The sequence below is a fragment of the Coregonus clupeaformis genome, unplaced genomic scaffold (assembly GCF_020615455.1).
Source record: "Coregonus clupeaformis isolate EN_2021a unplaced genomic scaffold, ASM2061545v1 scaf0341, whole genome shotgun sequence".
In the NCBI taxonomy this organism is placed as follows: Eukaryota; Metazoa; Chordata; class Actinopteri; order Salmoniformes; family Salmonidae; genus Coregonus; species Coregonus clupeaformis.
The window spans coordinates 304,703-324,977 of record NW_025533796.1 but is presented as its reverse complement, the minus strand read 5'-3'; the positions used below and the strand labels follow the sequence as shown (position 1 = coordinate 324,977).

Here is a 20,275-nt window from a genome sequence, read left to right as displayed (position 1 = left end):
GTGTGAAGACTTAATAGAGAGATGAACATCAGAACCAAATCATTTATTCAAAATTAAAAGGCAAATAGTTTAAACTGCATTAATACATTCTGTACATTATTACTTTACATCATTATCTCTTTATAAACCGTGTTAACGCGATAATGTTAACACCGCTATTAACCCGATTTTAGTTTAGAAACAGTTGTTAGCAGAGAGGTGTAATGGTCAGACCTTCTCAAGCAGCAGCGGTGTCTGATCATAGCGGTGCACCTGGCCCTGGTTTGATCACATGCTATATTCACACATCATTTGAGAGCTTTTCCCAGAGTGATAAAGATCAGTGCAGATAGTCACGGCATAATAGGAACACAACATATTTGGCTGTATTGGCTAAACCACACACACATTTTAAGCTCTGATCAAAGAAATGACAGAGAGCACAATGCTGCAGGGTTCTCTATTAGATATGCTGTATACAGTCAGGAACAGTATGAGGAGGCAGCACATAGGGCTTTGGATGGTGGTGGGAGTCGAGTGTGTAGTGTTGGAAATGTAGCAGACCTGGTAGGTGATGGGTAGTGAGGGATAATGTAGGTGATAGGTAGTGAGGGATAATGTTGCAGACAGATGAGAAACAAGACTGATAATGCTTGATCGTTGGCCATTTTGGAACTAGCAAGTGCAGCACAGGGGTAATGCCGACTTTGACAATGCTTTGGACCTGGCAGTAATGGTGTGTGATCAGTGTGTGTTCCATTCCAGTGTGGTCAGAGTGTGTGTTTGTCTGTATATGTGTGTTCCAAGCAAGTGTGATCAGCGTGTGTTCCAAGCAACTGTGAGCAGGGAGTGGGCCGGAGCACTGGAGGAGATGAAACCCACTGCAGGATCCCACACCTCAAACTGGACCTCTGACGACGACCTACAACACACACACAGTCTCAAGGTAACACACATGCAAACACACAAATGTCAAGTGTTAACACACACACACTTTCACCCACCTGTTGAGCATGGTAAGCACCACTGATCCATCTGGCCTGATGAAGACGGAGCTTTCCAGTTTTGTTTCCTGACTGAAGGACACGCCCACTCTCTGAGACCCCTCCCACAGGAACTTACTGTGGAGCAGAGTTCATTTACTTGTATTATATTTACTTATCAAAACACATACAGATCAGTGATTACTTCAAGTAAGTTAGGAAAGAAGGGTTAATTTTAATAAAGTATTGGTACAGGGCGTCAGACCTGCCCAGGTGGGACAGTGAAGTACCTGAAGTGAGCCATGCTATACAACAGTGTTTCCCAACTCCAGTTCTTCAGTACCCCCAACAGCACACATTTTTATTGTACACCTGGACAAGTACACCTGATTCAGCTTGTCAACTAACCATCAAGAGTTTGTCTGGGGCTACAACAACAATGTGTGCTGGGGGTACTAGAGGACTGGAGTTGGGAAACACTGCAATAGAAGGTGGGACAGTACAGTACCTGAAGTGGGCCATGCTATATAAGGAGGGACAGTACAGTACCTGAAGTGGGCCATGCTATATAAGGAGGGACAGTACAGTACCTGAAGTGGGCCATGCTATATAAGGAGGGACAGTACAGTACCTGAAGTGGGCCATGCTATATAAGGTGGGACAGTACAGTACCTGAAGTGGGCCATGCTATATAAGGAGGGACAGTACAGTACCTGAAGTGGGCCATGCTATATAAGGTGGGACAGTACAGTACCTGAAGTGGGCCATGCTATATAAGGAGGGACAGTACAGTATCTGAAGTGGGCCTTGCTATATAAGGAGGGACAGTACAGTATCTGAAGTGGGCCATACTATATAAGGTGGGACAGTACAGTACCTGAAGTGGGCCATACTATATAAGGTGGGACAGTACAGTACCTGAAGTGGGCCATACTATATAAGGTGGGACAGTACAGTACCTGAAGTGGGCCATACTATATAAGGTGGGACAGTACAGTACCTGAAGTGGGCCATGCTATATAAGGAGGGACAGTACAGTACCTGAAGTGGGCCATGCTATATAAGGAGGGACAGTACAGTACCTGAAGTGGGCCATACTATATAAGGAGGGACAGTACAGTACCTGAAGTGGGCCATGCTATATAAGGAGGGACAGTACAGTACCTGAAGTGGGCCATGCTATATAAGGAGGGACAGTACAGTACCTGAAGTGGGCCATGCTATATAAGGTGGGACAGTACAGTACCTGAAGTGGGCCATGCTATATAAGGAGGGACAGTACAGTACCTGAAGTGGGCCATGCTATATAAGGAGGGACAGTACAGTACCTGAAGTGGGCCATACTATATAAGGTGGGACAGTACAGTACCTGAAGTGGGCCATGCTATATAAGGTGGGACAGTACAGTACCTGAAGTGGGCCATACTATATAAGGTGGGACAGTACAGTACCTGAAGTGGGCCATGCTATATAAGGTGGGACAGTACAGTACCTGAAGTGGGCCATGCTATATAAGGAGGGACAGTACAGTACCTGAAGTGGGCCATGCTATATAAGGTGGGACAGTACAGTACCTGAAGTGGGCCATGCTATATAAGGTGGGACAGTACAGTACCTGAAGTGGGCCATACTATATAAGGTGGGACAGTACAGTACCTGAAGTGGGCCATGCTATATAAGGTGGGACAGTACAGTACCTGAAGTGGGCCATGCTATATAAGGAGGGACAGTACAGTACCTGAAGTGGGCCATACTATATAAGGAGGGACAGTACAGTACCTGAAGTGGGCCATGCTATATAAGGAGGGACAGTACAGTACCTGAAGTGGGCCATGCTATATAAGGAGGGACAGTACAGTACCTGAAGTGGGCCATACTATATAAGGTGGGACAGTACAGTACCTGAAGTGGGCCATGCTATATAAGGTGGGACAGTACAGTACCTGAAGTGGGCCATACTATATAAGGTGGGACAGTACAGTACCTGAAGTGGGCCATGCTATATAAGGTGGGACAGTACAGTACCTGAAGTGGGCCATGCTATATAAGGAGGGACAGTACAGTACCTGAAGTGGGCCATACTATATAAGGTGGGACAGTACAGTACCTGAAGTGGGCCATGCTATATAAGGTGGGACAGTACAGTACCTGAAGTGGGCCATGCTATATAAGGAGGGACAGTACAGTACCTGAAGTGGGCCATACTATATAAGGAGGGACAGTACAGTACCTGAAGTGGGCCATGCTATATAAGGTGGGACAGTACAGTATCTGAAGTGGGCCATGCTATATAAGGTGGGACAGTACAGTACCTGAAGTGGGCCATGCTATATAAGGTGGGACAGTACAGTACCTGAAGTGGGCCATGCTATATAAGGTGGGACAATACAGTACCTGAAGTGGGCCTTGCTATAGAAGGTGGGACAGTACAGTACCTGACGTGGGCCATGCTATAGAAGGTGGGACAGTACAGTACCTGAAGTGGGCCATGCTATATAAGGTGGGACAGTACAGTACCTGACGTGGGCCTTGCTATAGAAGGTGGGACAGTACAGTACCTGACGTGGGCCATGCTATAGAAGGTGGGACAGTACAGTACCTGAAGTGGGCCATGCTATAGAAGGTGGGACAGTACAGTACCTGAAGTGGGCCATGCTATAGAAGGTGGGCTGTTTGTAGAAGATGTCTCGGCTGTGGTCCACGATAATGGGGCTGTCCACAAAGTTCTTCACCCAGTTGGGCCCTCCTCCTTGGTCCAGAGCCAGGTTCCAGTCTGTCCAGCCCACCACATAGTGGTTCAGGTCCTACAGCCGACGAGAAGACAGGGAGAGTAGCAAGAGGAAGAAAGTGACTCATTCACTGTCTAGTTTGTGTTGTTGTGTTACCTGACATTGCATCAGCATAAACAATCCCTGTGATTCTCAGGAGAGTAACTGTTCCAATGCTAAATGAATGGAGAGGGAACAGGTAAGAGAGTCCTGTTTCAGTCCTGCAGAGTATTCAGAGAGAGAAAGACAAAAGAGAGAGAGAGAGAGACAAGAGAGGGAGGCATGGATAAACCGAGAGCACCATTCTAGCTTGTCCCCTAGGGCAACATAACAGAGCAGCAGTTGGAGCTGTAGAGTTCAGTATGAATGTGTTGAAGCAACACTGCAGGATCTGGCACAGAACTGACTTCATTAGGACTGAACAAAGAACAAGGAGACAAAAACAGACAGGGCTCACAGACACACCTTCAATTCATCAGTTTGCCCCTGTAACATTTCACAACCAGTACCTGAGCTACTAGATCATACACAGGAATCTGAAAAAACATTATGAGGTCACTCTCAACTTGTTTTTGTCTGATGTCATGCTGACCTGTTCAATGACTTGCTACAGTAACACCTTCACTTGCACATGTACACCTGTATGATGTCATTCTCACCCGTTAGCCATACGACTTAGAAAGAGTACGTGTTGACGATCCTCATTCTTAGTCATATGACTATCTTACCTGTATGATGCTGTGTGCGTACTGCTCAGCCCTCTCCCAGCTGCCCAGCCGGACCCCTCTGTCTGTGGGGCTCCAGCCAGCGCAGGCCTCCGTGCCAAACAGGTAGTACTCTGGGTACAGGTGGTGGGTAGTGCCCAGGGAGAGCTCTGCAGGCACCAGGGTGTCCAGGTACCAGTGGACTCCAACACCATGGATATACCTGCCAGCACGCACATCACTGAGGACCTGGGGGGAGGAGGAGCATACTTTAATATTGTCAAAATGTACGTTTTCAACATTTCACTATTTCTTTAGGGACTTCTCCCCTTTTCTCATGCATCCGTCTTTCATTGACTCTCTCTACTCTCTGTCCTTGACCCTACCTTATTCCATCCTTTCCTCCCTCCCTCCCAGCCTATCCCGGTTATTTTCTTCTTTCAAAGTTCCTCCCTCTCTCTCACCACTTTAGCCCAGTGTGGCAGTAGCAGTCTGTTGTCGTCCAGGATGAGGAGGTGTGTGTGGGGGTGTGTGGACGTGTGCAGGGCGGGGCCAAGGTCCAGGCCCACCCAATCCCTCTGCTCCTCTGCTGTGAAGCCCAGAGCCTGGAAACTGGAGCAGGGAAAACAGATTACTGTTATAATATAATATAATATATGCCATTTAGCAGACGCTTTTATCCAAAGCGACTTAGTCATGGGTGCATACATTTTACATATCTGGGTGGTTCTGGGAATCGAACCCACTACCCTGGCGTTACAAGCGCCATACTCTACCAACTGAGCTAAAAGAACCTGTAACATGTACTTACTCTATAACTAACTTCATAACCAGAATGCAATAACTAACTAAATATCACTTTTTCCTGTTGTCAATGATGTACAGTGAGGAAAAAGTATTTGATCCCCTGCTGATTTTGTACATTTGCCCACTGACAAAGAAATTATCAGTCTATAATTTTAATGGTAGGTTTATTTGAACAGTGGGAGACAGAATAACAACAAATAAATCCAGAAAAACGCATGTCAAAAATGTTGTAAATTGATTTGCATTTTAATGAGGGAAATAAGTATTTGACCACCTCTCAATCAGAAAGATTTCTGGCTCCCAGGTGTCTTTTATACAGGTAACGAGCTGAGATTAGGAGCACACTCTTAAAGGGAGTGCTCCTAATCTCAGCTTGTTACCTGTATAAAAGACACCTCTCCACAGAAGCAATCAATCAATCAATCAGATTCCAAACTCTCCACCATGGCCAAGACCAAAGAGCTCTCCTAGGATGTCAGGGACAAGATTGTAGACCAACACAAGGCTGGAATGGGCTACAAGACCATCGCCAAGCAGCTTGGTGAGAAGGTGACAACAGTTGGTACGATTATTCGCAAATGGAAGAAACACAAAAGAACTGTCAATCTCCCTCGGCCTGGGGCTCCATGCAAGATCTCACCTTGTGGAGTTGCAATGATCATGAGAACGGTGAGGAATCAGCCCAGAACTACAAGGGAGGATCTTGTCAATGATCTCAAGGCAGCTGGGACCATAGTCACCAAGAAAACAATTGGTAACACACTACGCCGTGAAGGACTGAAATCCTGCAGCGCCCGCAAGGTCCCCCTGCTCAAGAAAGCACATATACAGGCCCGTCTGATGTTTGCCAATGAACATCTGAATGATTCAGTAGAGAACTGGGTGAAAGTGTTGTGGTCAGATGAGACCAAAATCGAGCTCTTTGGCATCAACTCAACTCGCCGTGTTTGGAGGAGGAGGAATGCTGCCTATGACCCCAAGAACACCATCCCCACCGTCAAACATAGAGGTGGAAACATTATGCTTTGGGGGTGTTTTTCTGGTAAGGGGACAGGACAACTTCACCGCATCACAGGGACGATGGACGTGGCCATGTACAGTCAAATCTTGGGTGAGAACCTCCTTCCCTCAACCAGGGCATTGAAAATGGGTCGTGGATGGGTATTCCAGCATGACAATGACCCAAAACACACGGCAAAGGCAACAAAGGAGTGGCTCAAGAATAAGCACATTAAGGTCCTGGAGTGGCCTAGCCAGTCTCCAGACCTTAATCCCATAGAAAATCTGTGGAGGGAGCTGAAGGTTCGAGTTGCCAAACGACAGCCTCGAAACCTTAATGACTTGGAGAAGATCTGCAAAGAGGAGTGGGACAAAATCCCTCCTGAGATGTGTGCAAACCTGGTGGCCAACTACAAGAAACATTTGACCTCTGTGATTGCCAACAAGGGTTTTGCCACCAAGTACTAAGTCATGTTTTGCAGAGGGGTCAAATCCTTATTTCCCTCATTAAAATGCAAATCAATTTATAAAATTTTTGACATGCGTTTTTCTGGATTTTTTTGTTGTTATTCTGTCTCTCACTGTTCAAATAAACCTACCATTAAAATTATAGACTGATCATGTCTTTTTCAGTGGGCAAAACGTACAAAATCAGCAGGGGATCAAATACTTTTTTCCCTCACTGTACCTGCCTTACCTACACATGTAATATAAAGTGAGATGTGACCTGTAGTTGATCATCCGTCCAGCAGAGGGTTCGTTGCCTGTGGTCATGGCCCAGAACGACAGGTTGTATTTGGCATACTCCTCCAGGAACCTAATGGAGAGGAAGGATAATGAATACTCAGAGAGTCAAATTCCTCTGTAAGGCTCCATGTGCCCATGTCTTTGTGTGTAAACTGTATGTTACCCAACATAGTATTTAGCCCAGGTTTAGGTGTGTATACTGTATGATACCTGACATAGTATTTAGTCCAGGTTTAGGTGTGTATACTGTATGATACCTGACATAGTATTTAGTCCAGGTTTAGGTGTGTATACTGTATGATACCTGACATAGTATTTAGTCCAGGTTTAGGTGTGTATACTGTATGATACCTGACATAGTATTTAGCCCAGGTTTAGGTGTGTATACTGTATGATACCTGACATAGTATTTAGTCCAGGTTTAGGTGTGTATACTGTATGATACCTGACATAGTATTTAGTCCAGGTTTAGGTGTGTATACTGTATGATACCTGACATAGTATTTAGCCCAGGTTTAGGTGTGTATACTGTATGATACCTGACATAGTATTTAGCCCAGGTTTAGGTGTGTATACTGTATGTTACCTGACATAGTATTTAGCCCAGGTCTTGTGCTCCTTGCCCCCAGGCTGGCCCTTCAGAGAGCCCTTGCCAGTAAGAGCACCGTTGGTCTTCAACCATGCGGGGGCGCTCCAGGCACTGGCCAGCAGAGACAGTGGGCGGGGCGACAGGGTCTGGGCTCGCTGCAGCAGGGGGATCTGGGATTGGACCAACAACAGGGAAGTGGTGTTGTGAGTACATACATCCCTGTTCATCCATGACTGCGTGGCCACGCACGACTCCAACTCAATCATCAAGTTTGCTGACGACACGACAGTGTTAGGCCTGATTACCAACAACGACAAAACAGCCTACAGGACGGAGGTTCGAGCCCTGGCGGAGTGGTGCCAGGAAAATAACCTCTCCCTAATGTTAACAAAATGAAGGAGCTTATCGTGGACTACAGGAGACAGAAGAGGGAGCACATCCTCATCAACAGGCCATCAAAAGCTTCAAGTTTCTTGGCGTGCACATTACTGAGGACCTAAAATGGTCTCGCCACACCGACATTGTGGTGAAGGTGCAACAGTGCCTCTACAACCTCAGGCGGCTGAAGAAATTCGACCCCTAAGACCCTCAAGAATTTCTACAGATGCACCATTGAGAGTATTCTGTCGGGCTGCATCACAGCCTGGTACGGCAACTGCTCCGCCCTCAGCTGCATGGCTCCCCAGAGGGTGGTGCAGACTGCCCTCCAGGACTATTGCACCCGGTGTCAAAGGAAGGCCAAGATGATCATTAAGGACCTCAGTCACCCGAGCCAGGGCCTGCTCACTCTGCTACCGTCCGACATACAAAGACATTACAGGTGCATCAAAGCCAAGACTGAGAGACAAAAAAACAGCTTCTATTACCAGGTCATCAGACTGTTGAACAGCTTCTAATACCAGGCCATCAGACTGTTGAACAGCTTCTATCACCAGGCCAACAGACTGTTGAACAGCTTCTATCACCAGGCCAACAGACTGTTGAACAGCTTCTATCACCAGGCCAACAGACTGTTGAACAGCTTCTATCACCAGGCCAACAGACTGTTGAACAGCTTCTATCACCAGGCCATCAGACTGTTGAACAGCTTCTATCACCAGGCCATCAGACTGTTGAACAGCTTCTATCACCAGGCCATCAGACTGTTGAACAGCTTCTATCACCAGGCCATCAGACTGTTGAACAGCTTCTATCACCAGGCCATCAGACTGTTGAACAGCTTCTATCACCAGGCCATCAGACTGTTGAACAGCTTCTATCACCAGGCCATCAGACTGTTGAACAGCTTCTATCACCAGGCCATCAGACTGTTGAACAGCTTCTATCACCAGGCCATCAGACTATTCAACAGCTTCTATCACCAGGCCATCAGACTGTTGAACATAACTAGCTGTCTACAAGGTGATGCACACTCACTCACACAAGACACACACACAAGCTATCACACACCTCACGAACATACACGCAAACACACAACGCTGCTGTCCCATGTTATAGAGACATTGAACCAATAGTCACTTCCCGTTTCACACTGTGTATTTAAATACTGTATCCCTAACATAACTTATTCTAATATTTCTACTACTGTACATTGTATTTTAGTTACACTGTTTCAACACGCCGCATATTTATTTACAGTGCATTCGGAAAGTATTCAGACCCTTTCCCTTTTTCCGCATTTTGTTACGTTACAACCTTATTCTAAAATTGATTTTAAAAATGTTTTCCTCATTAACCTACACACAATACCCCATAATGACAAAGCGAAAACAGGCTTTTAGAATTTTTTACAAATTTATGAAAAATAAAAAACCAAAATACCTTATTTACATAAGTATTCAGACCCTTTGCTATGAGACTCGAAATTGAGCTCAAGTGCGTCCTGTTTCCATTGATCATCCTTGAGATGTTTTTACAACTTGATTGGAGTCCACCTATGGTAAAATCAATTGATTAGATATGATTTGGAAAGAGACACCTGTCTATATAAGGTCCCACAGTTGACAGTGCATGTCAGAGCAAAAACCAAGCCACAAGGTCGAAGGAATTGTCCGTAGAGCTCCGAGACAGGATTGTGTCGAGGCACAGATATCGGGAAGGGTACCAAAAAAATTCTGCAGTATTGAAGTTCGCCAAGAACACAGTGGCCTCCATTATTCTTAAAAGGAAGAAGTTTGGAACCACCAAGACTCTTCCTAGAGCTGGCCGCCCGGCCAAACTGAGCAATCGGGGGAGAAGGGCCTTGGTCAGGGAGGTGACCAAGAACTCGATGGTCACTCTGACAGAGTTCCTCTGTGGAGATGGAAGAACCTTCCAGAAGGACAACCATCTCTGCAGCACTCCACCAATCAGGCCTTTATGGTAGAGTGGCCAGACGGAAGCCACTCCTTAGTAAAAGGCACATGACAGCCCGCTTGGAGTTTGCCAAAAGGCACCAAAAGGATTCTCAGACCATGAGAAACAAGATTCGCTGGTCTGATGAAACCAAGACTGAACTCTTTAGCCTGAATGCCAAGCATCACGTCTGGAGGAAACCTGGCACCATCCCTACGGTGAATCATGGTGGTGGCAGCATCATGCTGTGGGGATATTTTTCAGCGGCAGGGACTGGGAGACTAGTCAGGATCGAGGGAAAGATGAACGGAGCAAAGTACAGAGAGATCCTTGATGAAAACCTGCTCCAGAGCACTCAGGACCTCAGACTGGGGCGAAGGTTCACCTTCCAACAGGACAATGACCCTAAGCACACAGCCAAGACAACGCAGGAGTGGCTTCGGGACAAGTCTCGGAATGTCCTTGAGTGGCCCAGCCAGAGCCCGGACTTGAACCTGATCAAACATCTCTGGAGAGACCTAAAAATAGCTGTGCAGCAACGCTCCCCATCCAACCTGACAGAGCTTGAGAGGATCTGCAGAGAAGAATGGGAGAAACTCCCCAAATACAGGTGTGCCAAGCTTGTAGCGTCATACACAAGAAGACTCTGCTGTAATCACTGCCAAAGGGGCTTCAACAAAGTACTGAGTAAAGGGTGTAAATGTGATATTTCAGTTTTGTATTTTTTATAACTTTGCAAAAATGTCTAAAAACCTGTTTTTACTTTGTTATTATGGGGCATTGTGTGTAGATTGAAGAGGAAAACAAACAATGTAATACATTTTAGAATAAGGCTGTAACATAATTTGTTTGGGGAAAACTACCAGTCAAAAGTTTGGACACACCTACTCATTCAATTTATTTTTACATTGTAGAATAATAATGAAGACATCAAAACTATGGAATAACGCATATGGAATCATGTAGTAACCAAAAAAGTGTTAAACAAATCTAAATATATTTTATATTTGAGATTCTTCAAATAGCCACCCTTTGCCTTGATGACAGCTTTGCACACTCTTGGCATTCTCTCAACCAGCTTCATGAGGTAGTCACCTGGAATGCAGGTGTGCCTTCTTAAAAGTTCATTTGTGGAATTTATTTCCTTCTTAATGCGTTTGAGCCAATCAGTTGTGTTGTGACAAGGTAGGGGGGGTATACAGAAGATAGCCCTATTTGGTAAAAGACCAAGTCCATATTATGGCAAGAACAGCTTAAATAAGCAAAGAGAAACAACAGTCCATCATTACTTTAAGACATGAAGGTCAGTCAACACGGAAAATTTCAAGAACTTTGAAAGTTTCTTCAAGTGCAGTCGCAAAAGCCATCAAGCGCTATGATGAAACTGGCTATCATGAGGACCGCCACAGGAATGGAAGACCCAGAGTTACCTCTGCTGCATTGGATACGTTCATTACCAGTCTCAGAAATTGCAGCCCAAATAAATGCTTCACAGAGTTCATGTCACAGACACATCAACATCAACTGTTCAGAGGGGGGACTGTGTGAATCAGGCCTTCATGGTCAAATTGCTGCAAAGAAACCACTACTAAAGGACACCAATAAGAAGAAGAGACCTGCTTGGGCCAAGAAACACAAGCAATGGACATTAGACCGGTGGAAATGTGTCCTTTGGTCTGGAGTCCAAATTGGAGATTTTTGGTTAGAACCACCGTGTCTTTGTGAGACACGATGTGGGTGAACGGATGATCTCTGCATGTGTAGTTCCCACTGTAAAGCATGGAGGAGGAGGTGTTATGGTGTGGGGGTGCTTTGCTGGTGACACTGTCTGTGATTTATTTAGAATTCAAGGCACACTTAACCAGCATGGCTACCACAGCATTCTGCAGCAATATGCCATCCCATCTGGTTTGTGCTTAGTGGGACTATCATTTGTTTTTCAACAGGACAATGACCCAACACACCTCCAGGCTATTTTACCAAGAAGGAGAGTGATGGAGTGCTGCATCAGATGACCTGGCCTCCACAATCCTCCGACCTCAACCCAATTGAGATGGTTTGGGATGAGTCGTACGGCATAGTGAAGGAAAAGCAGCCAACAAGTGCTCAGCATATGTGGGAACTCCTTTAAGACAGTTGTAAAAGCATTCCAGGTGAAGCTGGTTGACAGAATGCCAAGAGTGTGCAAAGTTGTCATTAAGGCAAAGGGTGGCTATTTGAAGAATCTCAAATATAAAATATATTTTGATTTGTTTAACACTTTTTTGGTTACTACATGATTCCATATGTGTTGTTTCATAGTTTTGATGTCTTCTATTATTCTACAATGTAGACAATAGTAAAAATAAAGAAAAACCCTTGAATGAGTAGGTGTGTCCAAACTTTTGACTAGTTCTGTGTATATATATATACTGGATTCTTGACATAGCTCACTCTAATATACACTACATGGCCAAAAGTATGTGAACATCTCATTCGAAAATCATGGGCATTAATATTGAGTTGGTCCCCCCTTTGCTGCTATAACAGCATCCACTCTTCTGGGAAGGCTTTCCACTAGTTGTTGAAACGTTGCTGCGGGGACTTGCTTCCATTCAGCCACAAGAGCATTAGTGAGGTCGGACACTGATGTTGGGGGCGATTAAGCCTGGCTCGCAGTCGGCGTTCCAATTAATCCCAAAGGTGTTCGATAGGGTTGAGGTCAGGGCTCTGTGCAGGCCAGTCAAGTTCTTCCACACCGATCTCGACAAAACATTTCTGTATAGACCTCGCTTTGTGCACAGGGGCATTGTCATGATGAAACAGGAAAGGGCCTTCCCCAAACTGTTGCCACAAAGTTGTAAGCACAGAATCGTCTACAATGTCATTGTATGCTTTATAGTTAAGAGTTGCCTTCACTGGAACTATGAAAAACAGCCCCAGACCACTATTCCTACTGCACCAAACTTTACAGTTGGCACTATGCATTCGGGCAGGTAGTGTTCTCCTGGCATCCGCCAAACCCAGATTTGTCCATCGGACTGCCAGATGGTGAAGCGTGATTCGTCACTCCGGAGAACACATTTCTACTGCTCCAGAGTCCAATGGCGGCATGCTTTACATCACTCCAGCCGATGCTTGGCATTGCACATGTTGATCTTAGGCTTGTGTGCGGCTGCTCGGCCATGGAAACCCATTTCATGAAACTCCTGACAAACAGTTCTTGATATGACGTTGCTTCCAGAGGCAGTTTCGAACTCGGTAGTGAGTGTTGAAACCGAGGACAGACAATTTTTAAGCACTAGGCGGTCCCGTTCTGTGAGCTTGTGTGGCCTACCACTTCGCAGCTGAGCTATTGTTGCTCCTAGATGTTTCCACTTCATAATAACATCACTTACAGTTGACCGGGGCAGCTCTAGCAGGGCAGAAATTTGACAAACTAACTCTTTGGAAAGGTGGCATCCTATGATGGTGCCACGTTGAAAGTCACTGAGCTCTTCAGTACGGGCCATTCTACTGTCAATGTTTGTCTATGGAGATTGCATGGTGGTGTGCTTGATTTTATTTGTATTTATTTTATTTCACCTTTATTTAACCAGGTAAGCCAATTGAGAACAAGTTCTCATTTACAAAATTTTTTACATTTACATTTTAGTCATTTAGCAGACGCTCTTATCCAGAGTGACTTACAGTTAGTGAGTGCATACATTTTTATACTGGCCCCCCGTGGGAATCGAACCCACAACCCTGGCGTTGCAAACGCCATGCTCTACCAACTGAGCTACATCCCCTGCCGGCCATTCCCTCCCCTACCCTGGACGACGCTGGGCCAATTGTGCGCCGCCCCATGGGTCTCCTGGTCGCGGCCGGCTACGACAGAGCCTGGATTCGAACCAGGATCTCTAGTGGCACAGCTAGCACTGCGATGCAGTGCCTTAGACCACTGCGCCACTGCGACCTGGCCAAGATAAAGCAAAGCAGTGCGATAAAAACAACAACACAGAGTTACATATGGGGTAAAACAAAACATAAAGTCAAAAATACAACAGAAAATATATATACAGTGTGTGCAAATGTAGCAAGTTATGGAGGTAAGGCAATAAATAGGCTATAGTGCAAAATAATTACAATTAGTATTAACACTGGAATGATAGATGTGCAAGAGATGATGTGCAAATAGAGATACTGGGGTGCAAAATAAATAACAATATAGGGATGAGGTAGTTGGGCGGGCTAATTTCAGATGGGCTGTGTACAGGTGCAGTGATCGGTAAGGTGCTCTGACCACTGATGCTTAAAGTTAGTGAGGGAGATAAGTGTCTCCAGCTTCAGAGATTTTTGCAATTTGTTTCAGTCATTGGCAGCAGAGAACTGGAAGGAATGGCGGCCAAGGGAGGTGTTGGCTTTGGGGATGACCAGTGAGATATACCTGCTGGAGCGCATACTACGGGTGGGTGTTGCTATGGTGACCAATGAGCTAAGATAAGGCAGGGATTTGCCTAGCAGTGATTTATAGATGGCCTGGAGCCAGTGGGTTTGGCGTTGAATATGTAGTGAGGACCAGCCAACAAGAGCGTACAGGTCACAGTGGTGGGTAGTATATGAGGCTTTGGAGACAAAACGGATGGCACTGTGATAGACTACATCCAATTTGCTGAGTAGAGTGTTGGAGGCTATTTTGTAAATGACATCGCCGAAGTCAAGGATCGGTAGGATAGTCAGTTTTACGAGGGCATGTTTGACAGCATGAGTGAAGGAGGCTTTGTTGCGAAATAGGAAGCCGATTCTAGATTTAACTTTGGATTGGAGATTCTTAATGTGAGTCTGGAAGGAGAGTTTACAGTCTAACCAGACACCTAGGTATTTGTAGTTGTCCACATACTCTAGGTCAGACCCGTCGAAAGTAGTGATTCTAGTCGGGTGGGCAGGTGCCAGCAGCGTTCGATTGAAGAGCATGCATTTAGTTTTACTAGTGTTTAAGAGCAGTTGGAGGTTACTGAAGGAGTGTTGTATGGCATTGAAGCTCGTTTGGAGGTTTGTTAACACAGTGTCCAATGAAGGGCCAGATGTATACAAAATGGTGTCGTCTGCGTAGAGGTGGATCTGAGAGTCACCAGCAGCAAGAGCGACATCATTGATATACACGGAGAAAAGAGTCGGCCCAAGAATTGAACCCTGTGGCACCCCCATAGAGAATGCCATAGGTCCAGACAACAGGCCCTCCGATTTGACACATTTAACTCTATCTGAGAAGTAGTTGGTGAACCAGGCGAGGCAGTCATTTGAGAAACCAAGGCTATTTAGTCTGCCAATAAGAATGCGGTGGTTGACAGAGTCGAAAGCCTTGGCCAGGTCGATGAAGACGGCTGCACAGTACTGTCTATTATCGATCGCGGTTATAATATCGTTTAGGACCTTGAGCGTGGCTGAAGTGCACCCATGACCAGCTCGGAAACCGGATTGCATAGCGGAGTAGGTACGGTGGGATTCGAAATGGTCGGTGATCTGTTTGTTAACTTGGCTTTCAAAAACTTTCGAAAGGTAACAGTTTGGATCTAGAGTGTCACCCCCTTTGAAGAGGGGGATGACCGCGGCAGCTTTCCAATCTCTGGGGATCTCAGACGTTACGAAAGAGAGGTTGAACAGGCTAGTAATAGGGGTTGCGACAATTTCGGCGGCTAGTTTTAGAAAGAAAGGGTCCAGATTGTCTAGCCCAGATGATTTGTAGGGGTCCAGCTTTTGCAGCTCTTTCAGAACATCAGCTGTCTGGATTTGTGTGAAGGAGAAGCGCGGGGGGGGCATGGGCAAGTTGCAGCGGAGGGTGCAGAGCTGGTGGCCGAGGTAGTGGTAGCCAGGTGGAAAGCATGGCCAGCCGTAGCAAAATGCTTGTTGAAATTCTTGATTATTGTAGATTTATCGGTAGTGATAGTGTTTCCTAGCCTCAGTACAGTGGGCAGCTGGGAGGAAGTGCTCTTATTCTCCATGGACTTTACAGTGTCCCAAAACTTTTGGGAGTTAGTGCTACAGGAGGAAATTACTTTTAAAGAACAACCAGGCATCCTCTACTTACGGAATGAGATCTATATCCATCCAGGATACCTGGGCCAGGTCAATTAGGAAGGCCTGCTCGCTGAAGTGTTTTAGGGAGCGTTTGACAGTGATGAGGGGTGGTCGTTTGACCGCGGACCCGTTACGGACGTAGGCAATAAGGCAGTGATCGCTGAGATCCTGGTTGAAGACAGCGGAGGTGTATTTAGAGGGTAAGTTAGTCAGGATGATATCTATGAGGGTACCCATGTTTACGGATTTAGGGTTGTACCTGGTAGGTTCGTTGATAATTTGTGTGCGATTGAGGGCATCTAGTTTAGATTGTAGGATGGCCTTGTTAAGCATATCCCAATTTAGGTCACCAAGCAGTACGAACTCTGAGGATAGATGGGGGGCAATCAATTCACATATGGTGTCCAGGGCACAGCTGGGGGCTGAGGGGGGTCTGTAGCAAGCGGCAACAGTGAGAGACTTATTTCTGGAAAGGTGGATTTTTAGAAGTAGAAGCTCAAACTGTTTGGGCACAGACCTGGATAGTATGATAGAGCTCTTCCGTCTATCTAGACGGAAAATGTTATAGTTGGGGATGGAAATGTCTGAATTTTTGGTGGCCTTCCTAAGCCAGGATTCAGACACTGCTAGAACATCAGGGTTGGCGGAGTGTGCTAACGCAGTGAATAACTCAAACTTAGGAAGGAGGCTTCTGATATTTACGTGCAGAAAACCAAGGCTTTTACGGTTACAGAAGTCAACAAATGATAGCTCCTGGGGAGTAGGAGTGATACTGTGGGCTGCAGGGCCTGGGTTAGCCTCTACATCACCAGAGGAACAGAGGAGGAGTAGAATAAGGATATGACTAAAGGCTTTAAGAACTGGCCTTCTAGTGCGTTGGGTACAGAGAATAAAGGGGGCAGATTTCCGGGCGTTGTAGAAAAGATTCAGGGCATTATGTACAGAAAAGGATATGGAAGGATATGAGTACAGTGGAGGTAAACCTAAGCGTTGGGTAACAATGAAAGAGATGGCATCACTGGAGGCACCAATTGAGCCGGTCTCGGCGTGTATGGGGGGTGGAACAAAGGAACTATTTGAGGCAGTTTGAGAGGGACTTGGGGTTCTACAGTGAAATTGTATAATAAGAACTAACCCAAACAGCAATAGGCAAGGCATATTGACATGGGAGAGAGGCATAAAGCAATCACAGGTGTTATTAGAGAGAGCTAAGACAACAACTGGTAATAGCGATAAAGTTTGGGCTGAGGCTAAACAGAATAAACAGGACAGGGTACCGTGTAAAGGAACAGTCCAGCAGGCATCAGCTGTGCAGCTGAGTGATCATAAGGTCCAGTGAACAGCAATATGTGCGTCCGAGAGCAGTTCAATTTGGTGCTTCAGCACAGCTAGCAGGAAGCACAGTTGTAGTTTGCGTGTGCTAGCGGGCCGGGGCTAGCAGATGGATCTTCGTGGTCGTCGCAACGGGAAGCCTGTTGAAACCACATCAGACGATTTCGTCGGCAAACCAGTCGTGTTGGATCGGCGGGGCTCAGTGTCAACACTAGGAGGTCCCGTCCGGTTGACAGAGAGGTAGATAGCCGGGAGATGGGCCTGAGGCTAGCTCAAGGCTAACTGGTGCTTGCTATGGGGCAATGGTAATTAGCCAACAACAGGTTGCAGCTAGCTGGTTGCGATGATCCAGCGCTAGGATCCAGTGATTCCGGCAGAAAGTCTGATATGCTCTGGGTCGATAGCACGCTGTGCAGACTGGCCGACGAATTGTCCAGGCTAGAGCTAGAGCTGGCTGGTGGATAGTGTAGGCCACGGACAATGGTGAAGACACTAACGTTGACTAATAGCAAGTAGCCATTCAGTTGCAGCTAGACTAGTTTCAGCTTAAGGTTCTTGATGAAAGTTATAAAGAAATAATAGAATCCTTTCCACGTTGGGTGAGGCGAGTTGCAGGAAAGTATATTTAGTTACCTGTCAGCAACAGGTGTGGCTGAAATTGCCAAATCCACTAATTTGAAGGGGTGTCCACATACTTCTGGCCATGTAGTGTATCTGTTGCTGTACATATCATTCTTAGTTTAGCTTGTGTCAATTCCCTCGGTGTACATACTGTACGGATTTCATTTTGATACTGCTACAGTGCTATTTAGGTTGTTAATTGGATTTGGCCGTTCTTGATTTCTTGCCTTTCTTTTTCTTTACATTTTAATTGTTTGACATCTGACTGCATTGTTAGGAGCTAGTAACATAAGCATTTCACTGCACCGCTATAACACCTGCTAAACTGTGTATGCGAACAATAAACTTTGATTTGATACGTTTACGATCTAACAAGTCAAAGGAGAGAAAGAGCTGAAAAAAGAGAGAGAGACGAAAGTAATGAGAGATAAACAGAGAGACTATCTAAACCACCTTCATGTTAGTGTCCTCTGGTGCTAAGGTAAAGTTGTCCAGGTTGTAGTCTCCAGGTGAGTCGGCGTAGGTGTACAGACGGGTTGAGAAGTCACAGCTGGCCATGGGCACCCGCACCACCCTGTACCCAATACCTGGGACACAAAACAACAGCAGGATACACACTTAACTCAGCCTTTTTTTACCAGGTTTGTCCCATTTGAGATAAAATGTCTTACTCAAGTGAGATAGGCAGGACTATTTTAGTAATTATGATTATAGCAATGGCCCTTACTGACCCCCTAACCCTGACCTCTCACCCTGAGCAGAGAAGTACTGTCGTAGTAGCTGGTCCTGTGTTCCTGGGGAGAGAGACAGGATGTTGATGGCAGCTGAGTCTGTCATGGCTCCTCCAAACCCTCTAATCCTCTGGTACTTCTGGTAGGGAACCACAGTCAGCCTGAGAACTGAGAGGGAGGGAAAGGAGGGAGAGAGAGAGGGACGGGAGACAGGGAGGGAGAGAGAGAGGGAGGAACGGAGGGAGGGAAGGAAGGAGAGAGAGAGTGGGTGGTCAGTACAAGTCCTGACGGGCAACAGTGTGTGCAGACTTTCGTCTTGTTTGTTTCCCACCCGTGGGCTAGTGGGGGTTGTTGTTTTCAGCCCAGGCTATTCTCACCTGCTCCAGTGCTGTTCTTCTGTACCTGTCCCTGTCCTCTCTGCAGCCTGCTGCCGGCCTTACTGCTGGTGAAGGACAGGAACTGACCCAGTGGAGGTAGTGTGTCCGACCCAATGCTGTCACAGCGGGTGGAGTTACACTCACACACCACCGAGCCATGGCCAAAGTTACGGGCCACACACTCATCACTGCCTGGGGAGAAAACACACACACACACACACACATAAGGGTTATAGAGGTTCGTTCATAAGGGAAATGAGGAGCCGCTGTGTTTTGAGGATAAATAACGAAAAGGGAAGCTATGGGTCTTGGGTCATCATCGTCAATAAATGACATGACTGACAGTGGGAAATATGCTGATTTAAACCATGCAGAGCTTAGTTCAGAAACATGTGTCATAAAGCTTTATGTATGTGTTATAAAGTAGTTATAAACATGGTCTTGGCTCGCACTACATTTAATTCGACTAGATCTACATTTAGTTTCCATGTGAAAGGGGCCATACAAAACATACTGTACCTCTGGATAGTGTTGCTACTCCAATGAACAAAGCGAGAAGAATGAGTGCTGTTGACAATGTCATGGTCATTCTATCTGTAGAGAATAACAACAACATGCTGACAGGTGCTGTAGCCTACTAGCCCCGGATCATGACTCTCAGTTCCATTACATTACACATACGGAGTAACGTTAGGCTCCTTTAGTCCATTAGCTAGTGCTGTCATTTTAATCCCCATCTGTAACATTCACTTTCACCAGTGCGCATCAGAGAGGTTCGTTCTTACCTAGTTTTTATCAGGATCTTTGACATGTCATAAAGTGCACGTCAAGTATTGAGTCGCATGTCCAACTCATCGATTTTCTCTGCTATATCCGGATTGTCCAAAGTTGTATGGACCTCGATAGTCATATGACAAGCGCACTGTGGTACGTCACTTCGATGTAAATAGTAGTTTACCGCTAGAGGTCGCCAGTGCCAAATACACAGGTTGGGATCATTGCCCACCATAGTAGTGTAACCAATGGGTAACGAGCCTGCAAGGCCACCGAAACTCACGTAGCTAGTTAACTAGCATAAACAGTTCAGGACTATACTTTCCCATGAAATAATCAAGTTGTGGTTTATTTTGATGAAAATAGTGCACGCCAACAGCCACCAACCCGGACCCAACCCACACAGGCGCTGCTCAAACTGACTGGCCCAGCGTTCCCCAGACAGCATCATCACATACAGCAACTAATTTGCATAACACTGTGATAGTAGG

General features: G+C 46.0%; 1 protein-coding gene across 3 annotated transcripts; it reads right to left on the bottom strand.

Annotated features, from left to right (window-relative positions):
* Positions 1 to 28: 28 nt before the first annotated feature.
* LOC121543171 (lysosomal acid glucosylceramidase) lies at positions 29 to 19,927 on the bottom strand. Of its 3 annotated transcripts, XM_045214935.1 has the most exons (12): positions 19,796 to 19,927; positions 19,530 to 19,604; positions 19,011 to 19,202; positions 18,634 to 18,801; positions 18,356 to 18,489; positions 7,574 to 7,746; positions 6,968 to 7,057; positions 4,899 to 5,046; positions 4,459 to 4,683; positions 3,603 to 3,766; positions 984 to 1,100; positions 29 to 901 (listed from the first exon to the last, which is right to left on the bottom strand). In XM_045214935.1, the coding sequence occupies exons 2-12, from the start codon at positions 19,597 to 19,599 to the stop codon at positions 796 to 798; spliced, it is 1,587 nt and encodes a 528-aa protein (XP_045070870.1). In that variant the 5' UTR covers positions 19,600 to 19,604; positions 19,796 to 19,927; the 3' UTR covers positions 29 to 795. The 3 variants fall into 3 exon arrangements, with proteins under 3 accessions (XP_045070870.1, XP_045070868.1, XP_045070869.1); XM_045214933.1 differs by having other exon boundaries at positions 19,530 to 19,927; XM_045214934.1 differs by having other exon boundaries at positions 18,655 to 18,801; positions 19,530 to 19,927.
* Between the last annotated feature and the right edge of the window lie 348 nt (positions 19,928 to 20,275).

Coding starts and splice junctions, on each gene's coding strand:
- LOC121543171 (XM_045214933.1), bottom strand. CDS start 19,626: ATGTTGTTGTTATTCTCTACAGATAGAATGACCATGACATTGTCAACA. Junction 5,047..6,967: donor GGACGGATGATCAACTACAG/GTCACATCTCAC, acceptor TCCCTGCTCCAG/TTTCCAGGCTCTGGGCTTCA. Junction 902..983: donor GTGCTTACCATGCTCAACAG/GTGGGTGAAAGT, acceptor TGTGTGTTGTAG/GTCGTCGTCAGAGGTCCAGT.